General features: G+C 38.7%; 1 protein-coding gene across 1 annotated transcript in view; it reads right to left on the minus strand.

Moving 5' to 3' along the window:
- The window catches only part of slc20a2 (solute carrier family 20 (phosphate transporter), member 2), a 60,520-nt gene that overhangs the window by 22,548 nt on the left and 20,910 nt on the right, over window positions 1-17,062 (minus strand). Inside the window, exon 2 of the mRNA XM_015375565.1 lies at window positions 750-1,318. Coding sequence (XP_015231051.1) covers window positions 750-1,038 — 289 coding nt within the window. The 5' untranslated portion in view covers window positions 1,039-1,318. The remainder of the gene's footprint in view (window positions 1-749; window positions 1,319-17,062) is intronic.

Consider the following 17,062-nt stretch of genomic DNA (forward strand, 5'->3'; position numbering starts at 1 on the left):
ATATATATATATATATAAATATATAAAACTGTAACTGGAGCGTGTAACAAAAGTAATTTCCCTCTGGGATTATTAAAGTATTTCTGATTCTGATTCTTTGTGAGAATGTAATAGATTGCTAAAAATATCTTAGTTACAACTTACATGTTAAAGAAAGGTTATAATTATTGAATAGTGAATAAAAATAAGAAAAGCATTTGTAAAAACCCATGTTCTCTACATTGGTTTGCAAAGGAGTTATAGAAACTAATGTTGCCTGCAGAGTGCATTTTTTCCCCTCTGCTTCCTCCTTAAATAATTGGTTTATTAGCAATGCCTGCAATTCTGTGCTAGGAATGCCGGCAGGTATCTGCTGTAGTTTTTGTAAGTCGAGTTCCATACCTCAGCTTGGGAACTACTGTTCATCAACCCAGCAGGGAGACTTTTTGCAAAACACTAAAATATCCATAAAGGCACATCTGCTCCGGGTATAGATTTTAATGTAAAACTAATGTGTTGAAATAAAGAAAGCAACTAAATGACTTTGCATTTATGAGATTATGTTAAATGTAAGCTTATTTTTAAAGCTACTTTTAAATGAAGTACTATAAGACAATACCCAATAATGCTTTATGTTTGATTTGAAGCAGAGATTAGAGACTTTGCACTAATAAAATAAAAATCATATAAATTAGAAAGAAAATGAAATAAAATAAAAAAATAATGGTTATACTCAATAATATATGCTAAAATAAAAGCATTGTACTGACCGACCATAGCGCTGACCTCCCCTGCCATGAGGACGGGCACCGTTTCGTTGTAGAGGTTGACATCTATGATGCCCTTCCGAATGGTCTCACCCACTTTGGCGCCGAGCAGCATCGAGCCCAACGTCTCAAAGATGGATGCCAGGATGCAGGCCTGCTTCAGAGTGACCACACCAGATCCCACCGCTGTTCCGAAGGAGTTGGCCACATCGTTGGCCCCCACGGAGAAAGCCAGAATGAAGGCGATGATGAAGCCAATAATCACCATCCACAGATACGGTTCCAGATCCATCTTGATAGGATGTTATCAGAGCACAAATCCAAGCTGGAGAAAAAGTAAACTAATCTTTAATTATTCTTAAAAAAAGAAAAAGGTGCTCGGCGTCTTCCGTGGAAGACTTGGTAAGCCTGCTTCTTCTTTTTGTCCCCTGGTTTAGAAAGAGTTCGAGGGGAGAAGCACAGCTGCTAACTAAGTGTAAGAAGCTCAGTCCAAAGATTGGAGACTAGAGATGCTGGGAGCAGGAAGCATTCCATAGCTTAGAGTGAGGCAGCCTGTCTGCTTGCTCTTTCACCTGCAAGAGACGAGAGAGGAAACATAGAAACAGATTAGTGTCATAAGCCATGATTACTCAGCTACAATCTGACAACACCTCCATGTGACTTCCTAGGTAAACATAAAACATTCAGGGGGCGATTACTAAGTAATGGATGAAATGAAAAAAAAAAGAGCAGACAAAAGCCAAACAAAGGTAATATTGCTATTTTATTAAATAGGGAGAGCCCTCGAGCAGGAAAAACTGGGGACATAACAGGAAATTACAATCCACAGTCAAAATAAATCAATCCACATCAGGCATGAGTTGGTGCTGTCAGCACACTCTATGAGGAGACAGCAGTGTCTAGAGACAAGACAAATGCTACAACAGTACAGATGATTTGGATGTACGTAGTTCCAATGCGATGTGACAATACTACTCTGTACTTCAGACAAAAGAAAACCCATGGATGGACGGGTGGACAATAGAAAATAATCCTCATGGTGGACAAAACGCAAGTGGCTGGATGGCTACATCCATTTTTGGGAGAGTGTTGGCCTATGGGTTAGTTGCAAGTACCCGGTCTGATCTCCACATCCTGCACTCTGGGCACCTGAGCAAAACCCTTAACCCCACACTGCTCCCCGGGCGCCACACAATGGCAGCCCACTGCCCCCCGAACAGATGGGTTAAATGCAAAGAGTGAATTTCCCCGCTGTGGGACAATAAAGGGATTTAATCACATTACATTACATTTTGGACATCCATCCAATAGACTAATGGATAATGGACAAACTAATGGTTGGACAAAGGAATAAAAGATTCACTGAAGGACAAAAGATAAGTGGACGCATTATTATTTGACAAATTGGTGACGGATGGATGGACAGACAAATGAAAGACAGATTAAAAGTTTAACAGGTGGATTGGCAGATAAAGGATGGATGGATGATAGAAATCTAATGGACTAACTGTTAGATGGATGAAAGATATGAAGGCTGGATGGACAAACATCCAGACATCTGGGCTTGGAAAATATTTCACATTCCAATCTTCTCCCGATGTTTGGGAGCTCAGTGGAAACAATAAGAGCAGCAGGAAAGAAAAAAAAACAGCCTGATCAAAAGATTTTCATTCGCATCATTTAGAAATCCCCAAGACCCAAATATTAATTTATAGTATTTGTTCATAAAGCATCCAGCGCAAGAATACAAGGATGACAAACTCATCTAGGTGATCAAACTTCATTCATAGATTCAATTACAAAATATAAAACATTCTTAATGTCTACATACAGGTTAATCAAGCTGATCTCAATAAAACAGAAACATCAGCGAAGAGGATGTTTATGCATCTCAGACTCCCCGATTATCTTTCCCTTCTTCACCCCCAGTAGTGCTGCAGCAGAGCTCACAGAAGGACGACGTTACACAACAGTTTTCGTAAGGAGCTTCGGAGTTGGAGTTCAAACAGAATCGAAGGCTTTAGTGGTAAAAAAAAAAAAAAAAGTGGTGCATTCATTTAAGACTGCATTGCAGCAGGAGCAGAGATTTAATTTTTTTTTTGTTCTAAAAGCAAAAAAACTAAAGAAAAAAAAAAAACTTTTGCCGGCCAACAAAATGTGCGAGATAGACAGATAAGTGAATTGCTCTGCACAATTTGTGCTGTTCAGGTGGACAGCATGCATCCAAAATATGCTGATATGTGAATTCCTTAGGTAAGCATAAACAGCAGAAGGCATATTTACACATGTACTGTACATAGATAAGACTTTTAAGTATGTCTCATTGTTAAAAATTCCTACTTATAGCTCCAGTGGTGCTATAATGTGCAAATTGTCCCTTTTTTAAGTAGAATGGAACAAATATAAAAACGTCTGAACCTTTTGCATCATCTGGGTCTAAATGGGTTTTAGAATATGTTCTGGTTGAGTTTATCTTCTGGGTGATCAGATCTACTGGAAACAACTAGTAAAGATTTTCCCATGCGGGCTGTTTTTAATCAAAACAAAATCAACATGCTTCAAGCACACAAGGCCACCAAGACCGAAGCCACCAACATTACCACGCCACAAATGACTCCCTTCTTGCTTTGTCTATGCAACTCAGAGTAATTTCAGAGGAGTTAATGGCAGCATATTTTCCTCCATGGTTAAGGCAGTTAGTAATATCTCTACCCAGCTTGAAGGCTCAAATAGTACATTCTCTCGGCATGGAACGACTGCATGCTCCTTGTCGCATGGGGGGCGAAACGCTTCTTTCTAAATAACCCCCAGCCAGTTATGACGGCCTCCTCCCGACTGAGCTGTCCATCTGGAACAGTTGAGGTCATTCGCAGCTCTCCTCTATCCTTTGTTGAACCAAAACAGGCGCAGAGTGCATCTCTAAATCACATCTGCAGTGGAGCTCCCCACAAAACTGGGATCATCGAGCAGGGAGATTTATTTTTGAAAAAAGTAGGTCACATTTGTTATGAACTTTTTTAAAAATGACACGACAGTTACTAATATAAAGATGACTAATCGACTTATCAGTCTGATCTAAAATTGCTGTACACAGAATTTCGATTAAAAATAATTTTCATAAAAAAAAACCTTCAGAAAGTAAAAAGTTCATGAATATATATTAGAAATGTAAAATCTAAATATATTTATGGACATCAGAGTTTCAATACTGAAAGGCCACATTGATTATGTCCAGAGGGATTTAATAGAGAGCTACATCTCAAATTAGAATCCAATCAAAAGTTAACATTAATATCTCAATTTAAAAATTTATTCACTGCATAAATGTATTCCAAAATATAATTCAAGTGTTTATTTCCACCCATTTAGATGCTGCATGTGGAATGATGCTGGAGTCAGAGCTTCAAGAGGCACCATACAGATGCATCTAGAACTAGAGCCATTAAAGTTCTACATCTCAAGCAACTGCTTAACCGATTTAGGTAGAAATCAAGTTTCCAGGGTGTGGTAGAAATGGAAGGGCACAGAGTCAATGTTGCCTTCAAATGTGAAGCGCTCACCTTCAGTGATGACGTCATGTCATCTGCTGGCATTGTTCAATGTTTTTTTTAAATCAGGTCCAGAAAGTCAGTGTGCACTAATCAAATATTGCATCCAAGCAGGACGTTGAGTATCATGCAGCTCTGCAGTGTAAAATCCTTTCTAGGATTTCATAACCGTCTAAAGCTCCCAATTCATTCTTGAGGGTTTTATTTCTCTAAGTGAACCCTAATATAAAGAAACTCCTTAATTAAAGGTGGAGCAATAAATACACATTTAATTTGTAAGCATCTGAATTTACAATTTCTTCATTCAAACTGTTCAGATTTCAAAACATGTGCTGCCCTGTTTAAAGTGGACTTTTTTGTCACTGTTTCAAAATCGATGTGTTGAAGGGAAAGAGGTTTTGACAGACTGATGATATGCCTTGTAAATGTTTAATCCCACGAGCTGAGGACTGCGCCACACAGGCTAGAATCAAACATGGATGACATTCACACACTCCACGCCACAGATTGCGGTGAAAGGTTCAAACAGAGCAGGCAGAGCACCAGCTCAACCGTCTCCCCGACACACTTGCAGGGGGAAATGTGTAAGAGTCTGACAGAGAGAGGTTAGTAAAAGTGGGGTGTGGCTGTAAACACTGGCCCAGTTATAGCTCCAGTTTATTTTCTAAACAGTGAAACTCAAAATGAGTGTTGCACTCAACACCTTCTGGAAACCATGAAAGCCAGCCTGTATTCCAGCAGTCCCAGTTGGTATAAAAACTGTATAATTTTTCATTGTGATCATTGTTAAACATGGTGAAAAAAACAACATAATCTCTATATACTATCTGTACATCAAACATCTCTAAGTGGCACTTTTATTAAAAACTTTATTTACATTTATGCAAATTACAACCATCCATTTTTTATCACTCTTATCCCAGCTGGGGTCATGAGGGGTGATGGTGCCTAACTCCATCTGTCAATGGGTGAGAGGAGGGCTACACCCTGGGCAGGTCACCAGTCACATCTAAAGAGAATTTCGAGAAGCCAACAAGCCCAACAGTCATGATTTTGGACTGTGGGAGGAAACCGGAGTACCCGGAGAGAACCCACGCATGCACAGGGAGAACGTGCAAACTCCATGCAAAAAGATCCCAGGACGGGAATCGATCGCGGAACCTTGTTGCAGCAAGGCAGCAGTGCTACCCACTGTTCTACTGTGCAGCCACATTTCATTCAAATTGAAAAAACAGATTATGTGATGGCTAAAAAAAATGAAATAAATGAAAATAAACCTTCTTAGTAATAGTAAATTTTTGTTTTGCATTTATAAAACTTTATACCATCCCAAAAATGTGATGAGCCTAGCTTGTCATGAGTTTCTTTCATTGTTTCTAGTTATTTGTAGCATTTAGCACTGGATAAATCTGATTCACAGTTATCAGCGATATCTCACATGCTTACACTATTGCTATTTAAGTCAATTTTAAACTATAATAATAGCATTTAGTAACAGTAAGGGTAACCTTGTGTCAAGGATGATTTCTTGTAGAATTTGTGCATTAATTAACACTCAAGAATCCAGCTTGTTCCTTCTTCAACCGTTTAGACAGACCCAGAACAGTTCCGTCAATCATGCTGCATTATTATGGCTGCACTAAAATAGACATGGCAGAGCAGGAGGACATACAAGCAGCTGCTACCATCAGATCTGCGCTTCAACCTCAGTTAAATTACCCCTCTGGGATTAATAAAGGTTTGTGAATGAGTGTTGAAGTCACCTACCCTATTTAAAATATTCTAATAGTTAGACAGCACCTGAAGAAGATGACAGCTATTCTGACTGGCTGATCCTGAACTAGCAATGAAGAGGACAGATGCTTAGTAGACCAATAAATTGATGTTGATATTTATTCAGTGGAAAGAATATCAGCAAATACACTGCAGGAGAGTAAATGAAACGAGTACAGAAACACAGGATAATATGGAAAAATTACTCTCAAAGCAAAGCCTCATTACCTATACTATGAAACAATTCGTTTATAGAAAAGTTACTGAATCAATTTAGAATTAGCCTATTTTCATTTAGCATTTTAATTTAATAAGCGGAAAATGGAAATCATGATGTGTGCGTCCCATATAGATTCTACCATAGGTTGCAATGATTTTCTGGTGCACTAGTAATAATCACATAAACGATGGTAATTTTGCGGAAGGTAATATTGTGAATATAAATTGAAAACTGGAAACAGGTGTAATTTGGCTGTTAGGAGTAAGAGGTAAAGAAGAAAGGCGACACCTCTTCTGCTTAACTGAACATTCTGAAGGTCAAATGCAAACCGGCTTCTTTTGCCTGCATAATTTTAGCCATGTGACCCTTTTTAGTGATAGCAACCAATACATATTGGAACCATTAAAATATGGAGAAAAAAAAAAGACATCCCTTAATGCATCATGTTACCTACAAGTCTGGTTCAAAAATGCTTCAGAAACAATAACTGCTATTTCGGTAACTTGCAGAAAAGGAAAAAAAATTTGATTTCATGAAACAATGAAACACACCTTATTGCAAAATAATGCATTAAAGGGGTCATAGAATGCAAAACCGAGTTTCCATTGTCATAGATGAATAACGATAGTTCAGTGGGTGAAATGGACATACAGAGAAGTTCAAACCCCATCAACACCTCGTTTCTCTGCAAATCTCGCAATTCTAAACTTCCACCATAAAACGGTTGAATCCAAACGAAGCACCGAGTTGACGTAAACTCGGGGATGTTGCCTTATTTGGTTCTGGCCTGTACTTTTGCCACGCAACGAAATTTACATACAGACCAGCCCACTGTGTTAGCTGTTTAGCCAACAGTTGGGATTACTTGTACAAGAATTACAAAGCAGGCAGTTTCTCTATTGAAAATGAGTTGCTACCGTGCCGCTGAATGGACTGGACCGGGCACTCAAAACGAGCCGCCAGCTCCGGGGCTGGTCCAGGATCCCCGGTGGACGGGGGCAGGGAGCCAGCTGGGGACAGAGCGACCGAACACGGTTGAAAAAGGATTGACCTGTTTTCAAAAAACTCTTTAAAAATCCCTTTCTGCTAACAATCCAGCAATCTTCCCCTTTCTTGTGATTTTTTTTGTCTTCAGTAAAATACCTCCAGAATTTTTGAGTCAGATGCCAGGGCTGTCAATAGTCACTGCTGCCACCCTCTGGTCAAGTGGGGAACTGCTTGTCTGACAGAGACTGATTCTCCTAAAAATTAGAAAAGTATCCTTGGACTGCTGAAAACTAGAGAATGTTTAGATAATTTCAAATATGTAGATTTCTTATTGACCATTGTAGCCACAATTTGTCCATTTCAGTATTTACAAAATAACTTTGTGGCAATTATAACTAACACATTTATCATCATAAAAGTGGTTTGAGCAACAACCACAACCTATTTGTGGTCCTTTCTGCTAGAGTGTCAATGTGTCCTCGAACAAACCCCACCTCACTTTGTTTTGCAAGACCTTTAGGCAGATACCATTTTTAAGCTTTCCAAAGAAAGCTCATCTAATAAAAAAAAAAAAAAAACTTGAGTGACACATACTGTGAAGTACCCTGCTAGTCGACTTATTTCTGGCAGACCCAATTTCTTTCGGCAAGCGTCAGGTGGCAAACAGTTCACATAATGAGAGTGATGACGCATGCAGAAGCACAACACTGGCAGGACTAAATTGGGGCCGGTGTTGGTGGAAACTGTTTAAGAATGAAGCAAAGGTCAAAGTTAGAGATTTAGGAGCATTGCTGGCTTCACAGACACGCCTCACAGCATGTAGGAGTCCCTGACAAGCCTGTCACGGAAAACAGGGCACTTATCTCAACAATCTCTCCTAATAGCATTGAAACAAAGTTGAGACAAAGATTAAAGCCATAGCAAAATTATTTAACATAAAATTAAATAATGAGACTAATGTTTATTATTGCTTTTATTTTGCAGAATTGTCTTTTCAAGTTGGTTTTAAATTATCATCTTCATAAAACTACTAGAACATCTAACTTTTTCTAAGAAATCGTCTGATAAAAGGCTCAGACTACTTTTAACTCGACTTAGAAGCTCAAAGATCTAATCTATGGACACAACATAGCACTCCCTGAAAATACATGCTGATAACACTCTTCATTACAGAAGTCACTATCAAGTGAAGAAGGCTTAAAAGTTAGCAGTTATCAGAATCACTGAGTCGTCTACAACAAATGTCAAACAAGCAAAGAAATGTAATGGGATACCGTTTTTGGACAAAATAAATATGTGTCATACTAAATATATTTTATTTTAGTGCAAGATAGAGAGACAGACTTTACCAGACAACAGGAAGGCTGAACATGTAGTAAAAAAGTTTTCAGAAAACAGATAAAGTAGCGTCTTCCTCTATAAGATGCAAACATACAAGCAATTTTGTCTGTTCTTTACAGAGCTGGTAACTAATATAACATTTTAAAGACATTTTAATTTTTTTAGTCGTTAACAACTTTGTATTTATTTCAATATAATAGAAACCCTGTGTTTAACATACTGTCATGATAAAACCTCTATAGGCAATTAAAAATTTGGTCAAATCAATATTCTATTGAAAAATCTATTGTTTTTTTTAAAACATACCAAAACACGATTCTCAGCTCAATGTTTGAAGACTGCATCTAAGTATTTCATTAGGTTCACGTGTCCACGTGAAGGACATTCTGTCTGGTCAATTGAGTTACCAAACATTCCCCATAAAAACAAAAACACATCTCAGTTAGAATCCCAGCTGCAATCACTCGTCCGCCCCACAGCGTCTGTGGCAGCAATTAAAAGAAACCTGTCTGCAAACTACTTGGAGCAATTATTGTCCGAAGCATTTTCCGGCTCTGCTGTACGATGCTCATTAATCTGCCTGGGATGCCACTGCACCACAGCTGGTGCAAAACACTGTCACGAGCTGGAGTCTGCATTGACACACCGCTACGCTTTCCACATGCTGATTCAACCAAGCTCCTCTCAGAATCTCAGACAGCCGACTCATCTTTTAGCACAACTACAATGAACACACGCACGATGATTCACAACAGCATGCATGCTGGAGCATTAAAAAAAACAATTTATACCTCCAAGGACACAGGCCGGCTTCAACTAGCAGATGCCGTAAGAAGTTAAAGACAAGGACAAGGACCAGAAATCATGAGCGAGGTCTCTGAGGATCTTAATACAGTCCACTCACCTTCGTCTCCCCTCATTTGAATAAAAGATGGAGGTGCGTTGGAGATGAATGAACGCTTCTAGACAAAATGACAGAGAAAGGCAGTGAAAGAAAGAAAGGGGCTGATGACAGGAGCCACGAAGAAGTATGAGGCTAAATGAAAAATCAGCAGGTTGTGCTGGTGTTGCAGGACAGAGGAGGAGAGCAAGAGCTAACAAACTGAAGGGGGGGTGCAGCGTAGCCAGCTGAGACTGCCTCTTAAAGGAGCGTATCTGTGCTCGAAACACAGTGGGCTGTGGGGAATAGACGTCTGAGAAGCCAAGGTGTTGTGTTGTGTTTGTTTATGTAAAAGATCGCGGACAGATAAAGAGCTGGAGGAAAACCTTTGGGGTAGAAAAGTGAGCAGATTGATGAATGAGAACTTTCATTTAGTTTGGCCACAACAAAACAGCCAGCAGATTAAACTAAAGGCCTTGTTGGCACGCAAGAGCTGGAGTGTATTATTAGAGAGCAGCAGTTTAACAGCAAGTGAAAGGAATGGTTTGAGACTTAAATCTTCATCAAATTTCTTTCTGGAAAAAAACTCAGAAAGAACCCATTTGACTTTGCTGCCACTAAAAGGTTTTCTCACCACAACCATGACTCTATCTCAACTGTAATATTTGGTTACAATCCTCCATTTACTTTCTCTGCCTTTTCTCTTGTTGCCACAATTGTCCCTTTCAACGACACGGTGAACAGTGTGTCTTTATGTCGCTGGGCTCTGGCGGGCAGGAATGGGAACACTCACTGACACAATGGAAAGAGAAGAGCAGACCAGACTCGCTGTAGGCGACGGAACACAAAGCAGGGCTAGACTTCATTGCTCGACTACAAACATTCCCAACACAGCAGAGAATGCTTCACAGACAAAAGGAATGCACAATAATGGATAAAATGTTATCAATTTAATAAAATATATCATGATAGCATTACTTACTGTTAGTATAACAGTTTATATGTTGACCAACACAAAAATTGTTTTACAAATTGCAAAATGCGGGGGTATGAAGTGTCGACTGCTAGTCCACTGACTGGACCTGACCTCAGCAGAGAGCCATGAGCCGCCCGTCCTCTGCGGGAGGAGGGGCAGCAGCAGGCGAGGGGAAGCACGGGGTAGCCTGTGTCCAGGCTACTGTCACCCGGTCAGGTTCGGTCGCTCTGTCCCTCGCTGGCTCCATGCCCCCGTCCGACCAGCCCCGGAGCCGGCAGCTCAGTTCAAGTGCCCGGTGTTTCCACCACGTGCTGCACTGTAGTCTACCAACATCCCAGATGATTTTTAAATTCCCCCCGGACATTGTTTTAGGTAAGAAAAGTAGGACATGTCTGGGAAAAAGAGGCCATCTGGTCACCCTACCATATCAACAATTTGATGTTTCAGTGACTGATTGCTTGTTGCTATGATGCGTCTTTGCTCACCATCTTCGCTCGTTGTAAACCAACCAATCAGGGGACAGCTCATCTAAATATTCATGAGCATACCATAAAAGGAAGAAAAACCTGTCATTTCATTCTAGGGCTTTTAAACAGGCTTGCATTAGGGCTCATAGAACAGCTAATATGCCATTTTCACCCCTACCAATGTTACACACCCTATTCAGAGACCTTAAGGACCAGCACCAAATACTTATATAATCATTCTATGACCCCTGCAACATTTACTGTTCGACTTCTGAAATTCAAAAACCTGATGCGGAGAACCCAGCAGCATCTGGCCAAACCTCTTACTTGCAGAATAATTGTGTTCATTTTTACGGCCACTAAATACCACTAAATGGTAAACAAACAGAAAAATCCCATATCAGCATAAGCCCTTTGCAATTGGAAAGCAGGATCTGGAAAATGTATAAATACAAGACTCCCACATACTCAACTCTGCTCCATCTCAAAAATGTATTTTCATAGAAATGACAAAAAACAGGTTGAGTTAATAGAGAAGGCATTTAATGACTTAGTAAAATGATGAAAACTACTTGTACTGAAGGAAAACATAAAAACAAACTGTCTTCACTCCTACCACAATATTATAACCTCTTAAGTCTAGGTGTAATTCCAACATATTTTTATGAAAATGAGACTAAAAAGGGTGACATATTTAAGAAAGATAAAAAAAACAATATATAAGCCAATGTCTTCAACTGAGGTCCAAACACCACAGTGATTTTTCTAAATAAAAAAACAAAGCCCAATAAAAAAGAAGCAAAAAAAACCAACAACAACCAAAAACTATAAAAGCAAGTGTAAGGTAAAGCAATATGATAGTACAACTTATCCAGTTACCTTAATCCTTACATCCTATCCATGAACAGTAAAAACACCAGATTACCGACCTTGATGTCTTTCACTCATGAGTTCAATTCCCGTGGCTTTGTCCTCTAAAGTATTTTACTTCTCATGTCCTTTTCTGCAAACCCCCCCATATGGCCTTGCCTGCAAAAAGCCAATCTGCATCAGCTGCACCTGCCTCCACCAACTCTCAGCTTCACAGCAGGGAGGTGCTGTCTCTCAGAACCCAAACACACAAACACACACTGAATAATGCTAAGATCAGTTAACTTGGATGACTTGGGTGAATCTTAAGAATGACAGTAACGGAGCATGTAGCTTCTAAACATCATCTTCAAAGATTACCCCTGCACTCGCATTTCCATAAAGGCTAATTTCTCTCTCCTATCTGCACTGAAGAAGCAATCCAAACAGTAAAAAAGGAAGCATCTATAGTGCACAGACTTATTTTGTTTTTTTTACATAAAGCTTGATAAAAGCCAAAATCTATTTCCTGAGAGCTTTTGCTACTTTATTCAAACATCCATTTTTCAGTCTTTGTGTCAAGACAAAACCTGCAGGGAGAACAAATTGAAAGTGCATTGAAACTGGTTTTGTTCCTTGAATGACAGCTAAGCACTGTAATCTGTAGGTGGCCCATGAACCCTCAAGGTTAGTTTTTTTATTCTTTTTTTGTTATTGACAATAACTACAAGAATCCTTAGCTTGAGTTTTCAATGCAATGCTAACAGTCTTCGTGTCTCAGGAAACAAACTCACACTGAATTTCACTGGAGTAATGTTTCACAAAGCATCAACCTAGAAATACTGAGTTTTGCAAATCAAGTATAGGTTGGAATAAGTGATTTATCTCCACCTAATGCATTTTTCCTAAAGCTTTTACTGCAGTAGCGATACACCTACCATGAGGGAAGTATACACTTACAGTGAGAGTTAATCATATCAAACGTCTTCTGCCAGGAGCTTAGATATGGTTGCTGCCTGAGATGGACTTTATCTAGGATGAGTTGAAGTTGACCCACCATGTTTACACCCCAGAGAGATAGACAAGGACAAAAGTTGTGCTTTGATCACATTAATGCATTGAAATCATTCACATCCCTGTCACTCATTTGTTCTACAATGCTGGATTTTCTTCTGTGCTGTTTTCTTGTGACATTTCATCCATATATAGACACGCCGGATGTCTAGCTGGGTGCAGCAAAGAATGAAAAAGTGCAGCATTGGATTTCTTTATTTCTTTACGCTTCATACAGCTGGAGAAAAGTCCCTACACTCCTGCACTTTTCCTGAGATTCAATAGTGATTTAGGCGCAAGGAGCTGAGGGACACATTTGAGCAGCTTTGAAAGTAGGGCTGGTATGATTGATCCACACAGTTCTGGACTATGAGTATGATTAACAGTCTGCATAAAACATTAAGCAATGATACATGATGGGACTCGATCAAAATCCAGTAAATTACAGTATCTGCAAATCATTAGCCACAGTTAATGGCGTTTCAATCAAAAATCAAATATCGACAACATTTGTCATACCCCCAGTGGACTAATGCCCCGGATGTGGTTTGTGTATAAGATTTAAAGCTGCACAAGAGACACTGATTTAAAAAGCTCTCTCTGGGGTCTATAGTGTGTTAAAAAAAATTCAATTATTAATTTTATAGATTTTTTAAAAGTATAAATAAATAAATAATCAAAACTGACGCATTAAAGTCCCTGCCTTAGGAAATGGAGGAAAATATCCAGCCCCTCAATGGTACAACTAATTTTATCGCTCAGATGAACATAAAAAACTTCAAATCAAAGTGACGAAGAAAGCTGGTGAACTGTTTTTAGGCCATGAGACAAGGGCAGAATCCAGTAAACATTTTGCAAACCAATGTTGTGTAGTAATGAAAACCATCATAGCAACAAACTCTAGTATTGGAAACATTACTGTGCACTTATAAAAGTATTAATCTTTTCAGCAATGAAACTGAGAAATGTTGATCAGTTTTTAAAAATAATTGGAATCTACAAAAAAAATAAATAAATAAAATCCAAATTAGAAATCTGATTGGTGCTTCTATTTGATGTGTGCATTTTTATTGGTGTAGCTATGGTAACCAAAAGGACCATTGCTGTTATGTCACTTTAGAACAAGTACAGGAAGATGTAAAAAAGCTGATCTGCCAAAAAAAGAAAAAAAGTCTCTGCCTTAATTAGTGCGTAATTTCTACCTAATCACTTCCATTTCCTTAAAAGTATTTAGAGAACTTACCTTTCCTCCTCCCTGCTGTGTGAGGATGCTTCACACAGAGCGTGAGGAAGCAGTTTGTATTTGTATGACTCCAAGGAAACCTCACCTCAATATCTGACCTTTTCATGTTAAAAATCTATTAGTGTTGACCCTTGTTTAAAACCTGCCAGAAAATCAAGAGTTTCAAAATGTTTTTTTTTATCTGTGTTCACTGTTAAAACCCAATAGCCCAAAATAGTGCTTGATACAAAGCATGATTTTAAACATTTTAGTATTTATGTCATTGTTAAATGGCGCCAACATTAGCCTGCATTGCCATCACCACTCCCATCTCTTCCTCCCTTTCCAACAAAGCAAGCAATTTTATCAATACCGGTAAGTTTCACCGTCAGGCCAGTGTTGCTGCCTAAGGCCAGTTGCAGCTAACTGCTTAAGTTAGCAACGCTACATTTACATCAACACATACACATTAGTCAATTTCACAGTGCCTACCCTCAGAAAAAACAGAAAGTATAAAAAAGGGTGTTGATTAGCTCTATTTTGTGTCCTAACAATGATTTAACTTAAATTTAAAGACCATTTCAACAAGATTGTATACATGTTAAAAAATACCAACTTAAAACTCCTTTAAATCAGCCGATTTTACTTATATGCATTGACCTTTTCTAAAAGTATTATCTCTAAACAAACATGCCAGATAGGGAAGTTGATTACTGCCTAATGTGCTGTGCTGTTTCTCTAAGCATTTAAAGTTATACGCAGTCTAAGACTTGAAATTTTTCACTCAGAGGTCAGTTTCTAGAGTTGCTGTTGAGCTGGAAATGAGAAAAAATTAATAAATTTTTTTGTAAAGTTATAGAATGCTCTATGTGGTAGGACAAGTTGTTTGAGTGCTAAATTCTTCTATATTTGACGGATTATAGCTGCATTCTAGCGTGTGCTACTATGCAGAATTTGTGCAAACATCCAAATTAATTTGGGAAATTTAATCCTATTCAGTTACTGAACATCTAAAATTAATGACATTTAAAATAAAGTAAATCAATAATACTAAATGATACAAACATTCTTTTTAATAAAGGCATTTTAAGAGTCTACTATGCTTTATGAAGGTTGGGGGGGTCACTTTATACAAGAATTTTATACTTTTGAGTGCAAAAATTGGGCTATTGGCAAAAACAGAAAATATATATATTTTTAAGGGGGAAAATTGCTTAAAACAAAAGCTAATATACTTTATACTGCTTGCTGGCCCATGTGGGAAAAGGTTGGAATAATGTCGACAGAATAAAGATCACAGCAATATTTACTATTACTTTAGATAATTTATTCTCTTTTTTGTTTTTGCAAATCTTTGCCTGTTGAGGGAACGGACAGCGCTTTTAGTTGCGATTAAAATGAGAGACTGTTTGGCACATCATCTCCATATATTTCCTCTAGCTAAGGTACTTTTTGGCGTTCTTTTCAAATAGATCAACCAAAGAAATTATTTTATAAAAGGGCACAATCCCAAACCAGTCCATTCCTCTTTACGCCGCAAATGATTCAAGCCCTAAAGAACAATTGACCGAGCTTGGCTTAGCAGTTGGCTCTCAGAGTTGTGTAATGCTATAGCTGAGATACCCTGGAGGTCAGCTCTCTCTGGTTTCAGTAGACACAGGTTTGACTCCATCAACCTGAAATGGTAAAGTGACAGCAGCAGCAGCCCCTCCCTGTTTGGTGCTCTGAGTGGCTGTTTTAAGCAACTGAGACAGACACGCTGCACTGTTCTTACCATTTGTACCCATGGTTGTTTCCAAGAAATCTAAAAAGAGAAGAGCAGCTAAGAACAAAACAATATGAATAGAATAGATCCCAAACAGCAGACTTTGTATCTTTTCAGACTTGGCTAAGTACACATTAAAAGGTAATACCAACCACAAAAAGAACTGAGTGCTTATAATGAAGCTTTTAGGCTAGCAGACATGATTAGTCACCTCTTAGAATAAACTAATGCTGCAACAAATTTTCTAATAAAGGAATCAAAATGTGTCATTGAAGCAAATATAGAGCTGGTGATCCGACTGTAAGAGCTGCTATTGTTGGCTTTTTTTCCACATCATATGACCGACACAATAAGAATCAGGACCTACCAATAACCAGGACGTTTTGAGGTTACAATCACACCTTCTTCTTTTTCCGCCATCTGTGCCTATGTTGCTGAAGGTAGGAGTCATCTTACCCTTGACCCTCTCTTTCCCAGCTTTCCACTGCTTGCTCCCCCACTCACCCCTCCTACAATCTGCCCTAGCCGGACAGTTCCAGTTCTTTTCCAAAAAACTGCTCTGATAGTCCACTGCACAGCAAGTCTCCTTCACATCTGTCCTCTCTCTCTCTCTTTTTTTTTTACTTTTTCACCTTCTATTCTCTTCTTAAACACAATATATGGAGCTGAGATTTAAAAAAAAAAAGAAAAAAGAAAGAAAAACCAAACAGGATCTTCAACCGTTCCACCTCTGTTTCAGCTGCTAGGACTGGTAATCTAGTGTTGGCGTGCTCTGGGGTTTAAACTGTGTTACTGGGGCAAAGTGGGTGCAGGTATTAGCGAGTACAGAGAAAAACTAGCGCAAACAGGTTGAGAGATTGTATGGCAAAGGTACAAACGTTACAACGGTGAGGAAAAATCACACATCAACTGTATGTTGGCCTTCCTTCGACACTTCTACCAAACACTTTTACACAATGATTCACAAATCATGCAACAATTGGAATTCAACTTTATATTCCAGTTCAGTTTAAATCATAATACAATGCATCTGAATTCAGTTTCAGAAGCTTATCCCAGACCATCTGACTAAGTCTTTCACTTTGAAGCAATCCCTCATATTCTTAGTAAACATGCTTTTAGAGCGAAAAGCTCATGACATCCAAATGTAACCCAGTTTTCTGACTTTTTTAAAGTATCAACAAAACAGACCTAGTGGTAACCTGAACTAATGAGTATACATATACACACACACA

This window comes from Cyprinodon variegatus, unplaced genomic scaffold (assembly GCF_000732505.1).
Source record: "Cyprinodon variegatus isolate N-32 unplaced genomic scaffold, C_variegatus-1.0 Scaffold121, whole genome shotgun sequence".
Lineage (NCBI taxonomy): Eukaryota > Metazoa > Chordata > Actinopteri > Cyprinodontiformes > Cyprinodontidae > Cyprinodon > Cyprinodon variegatus.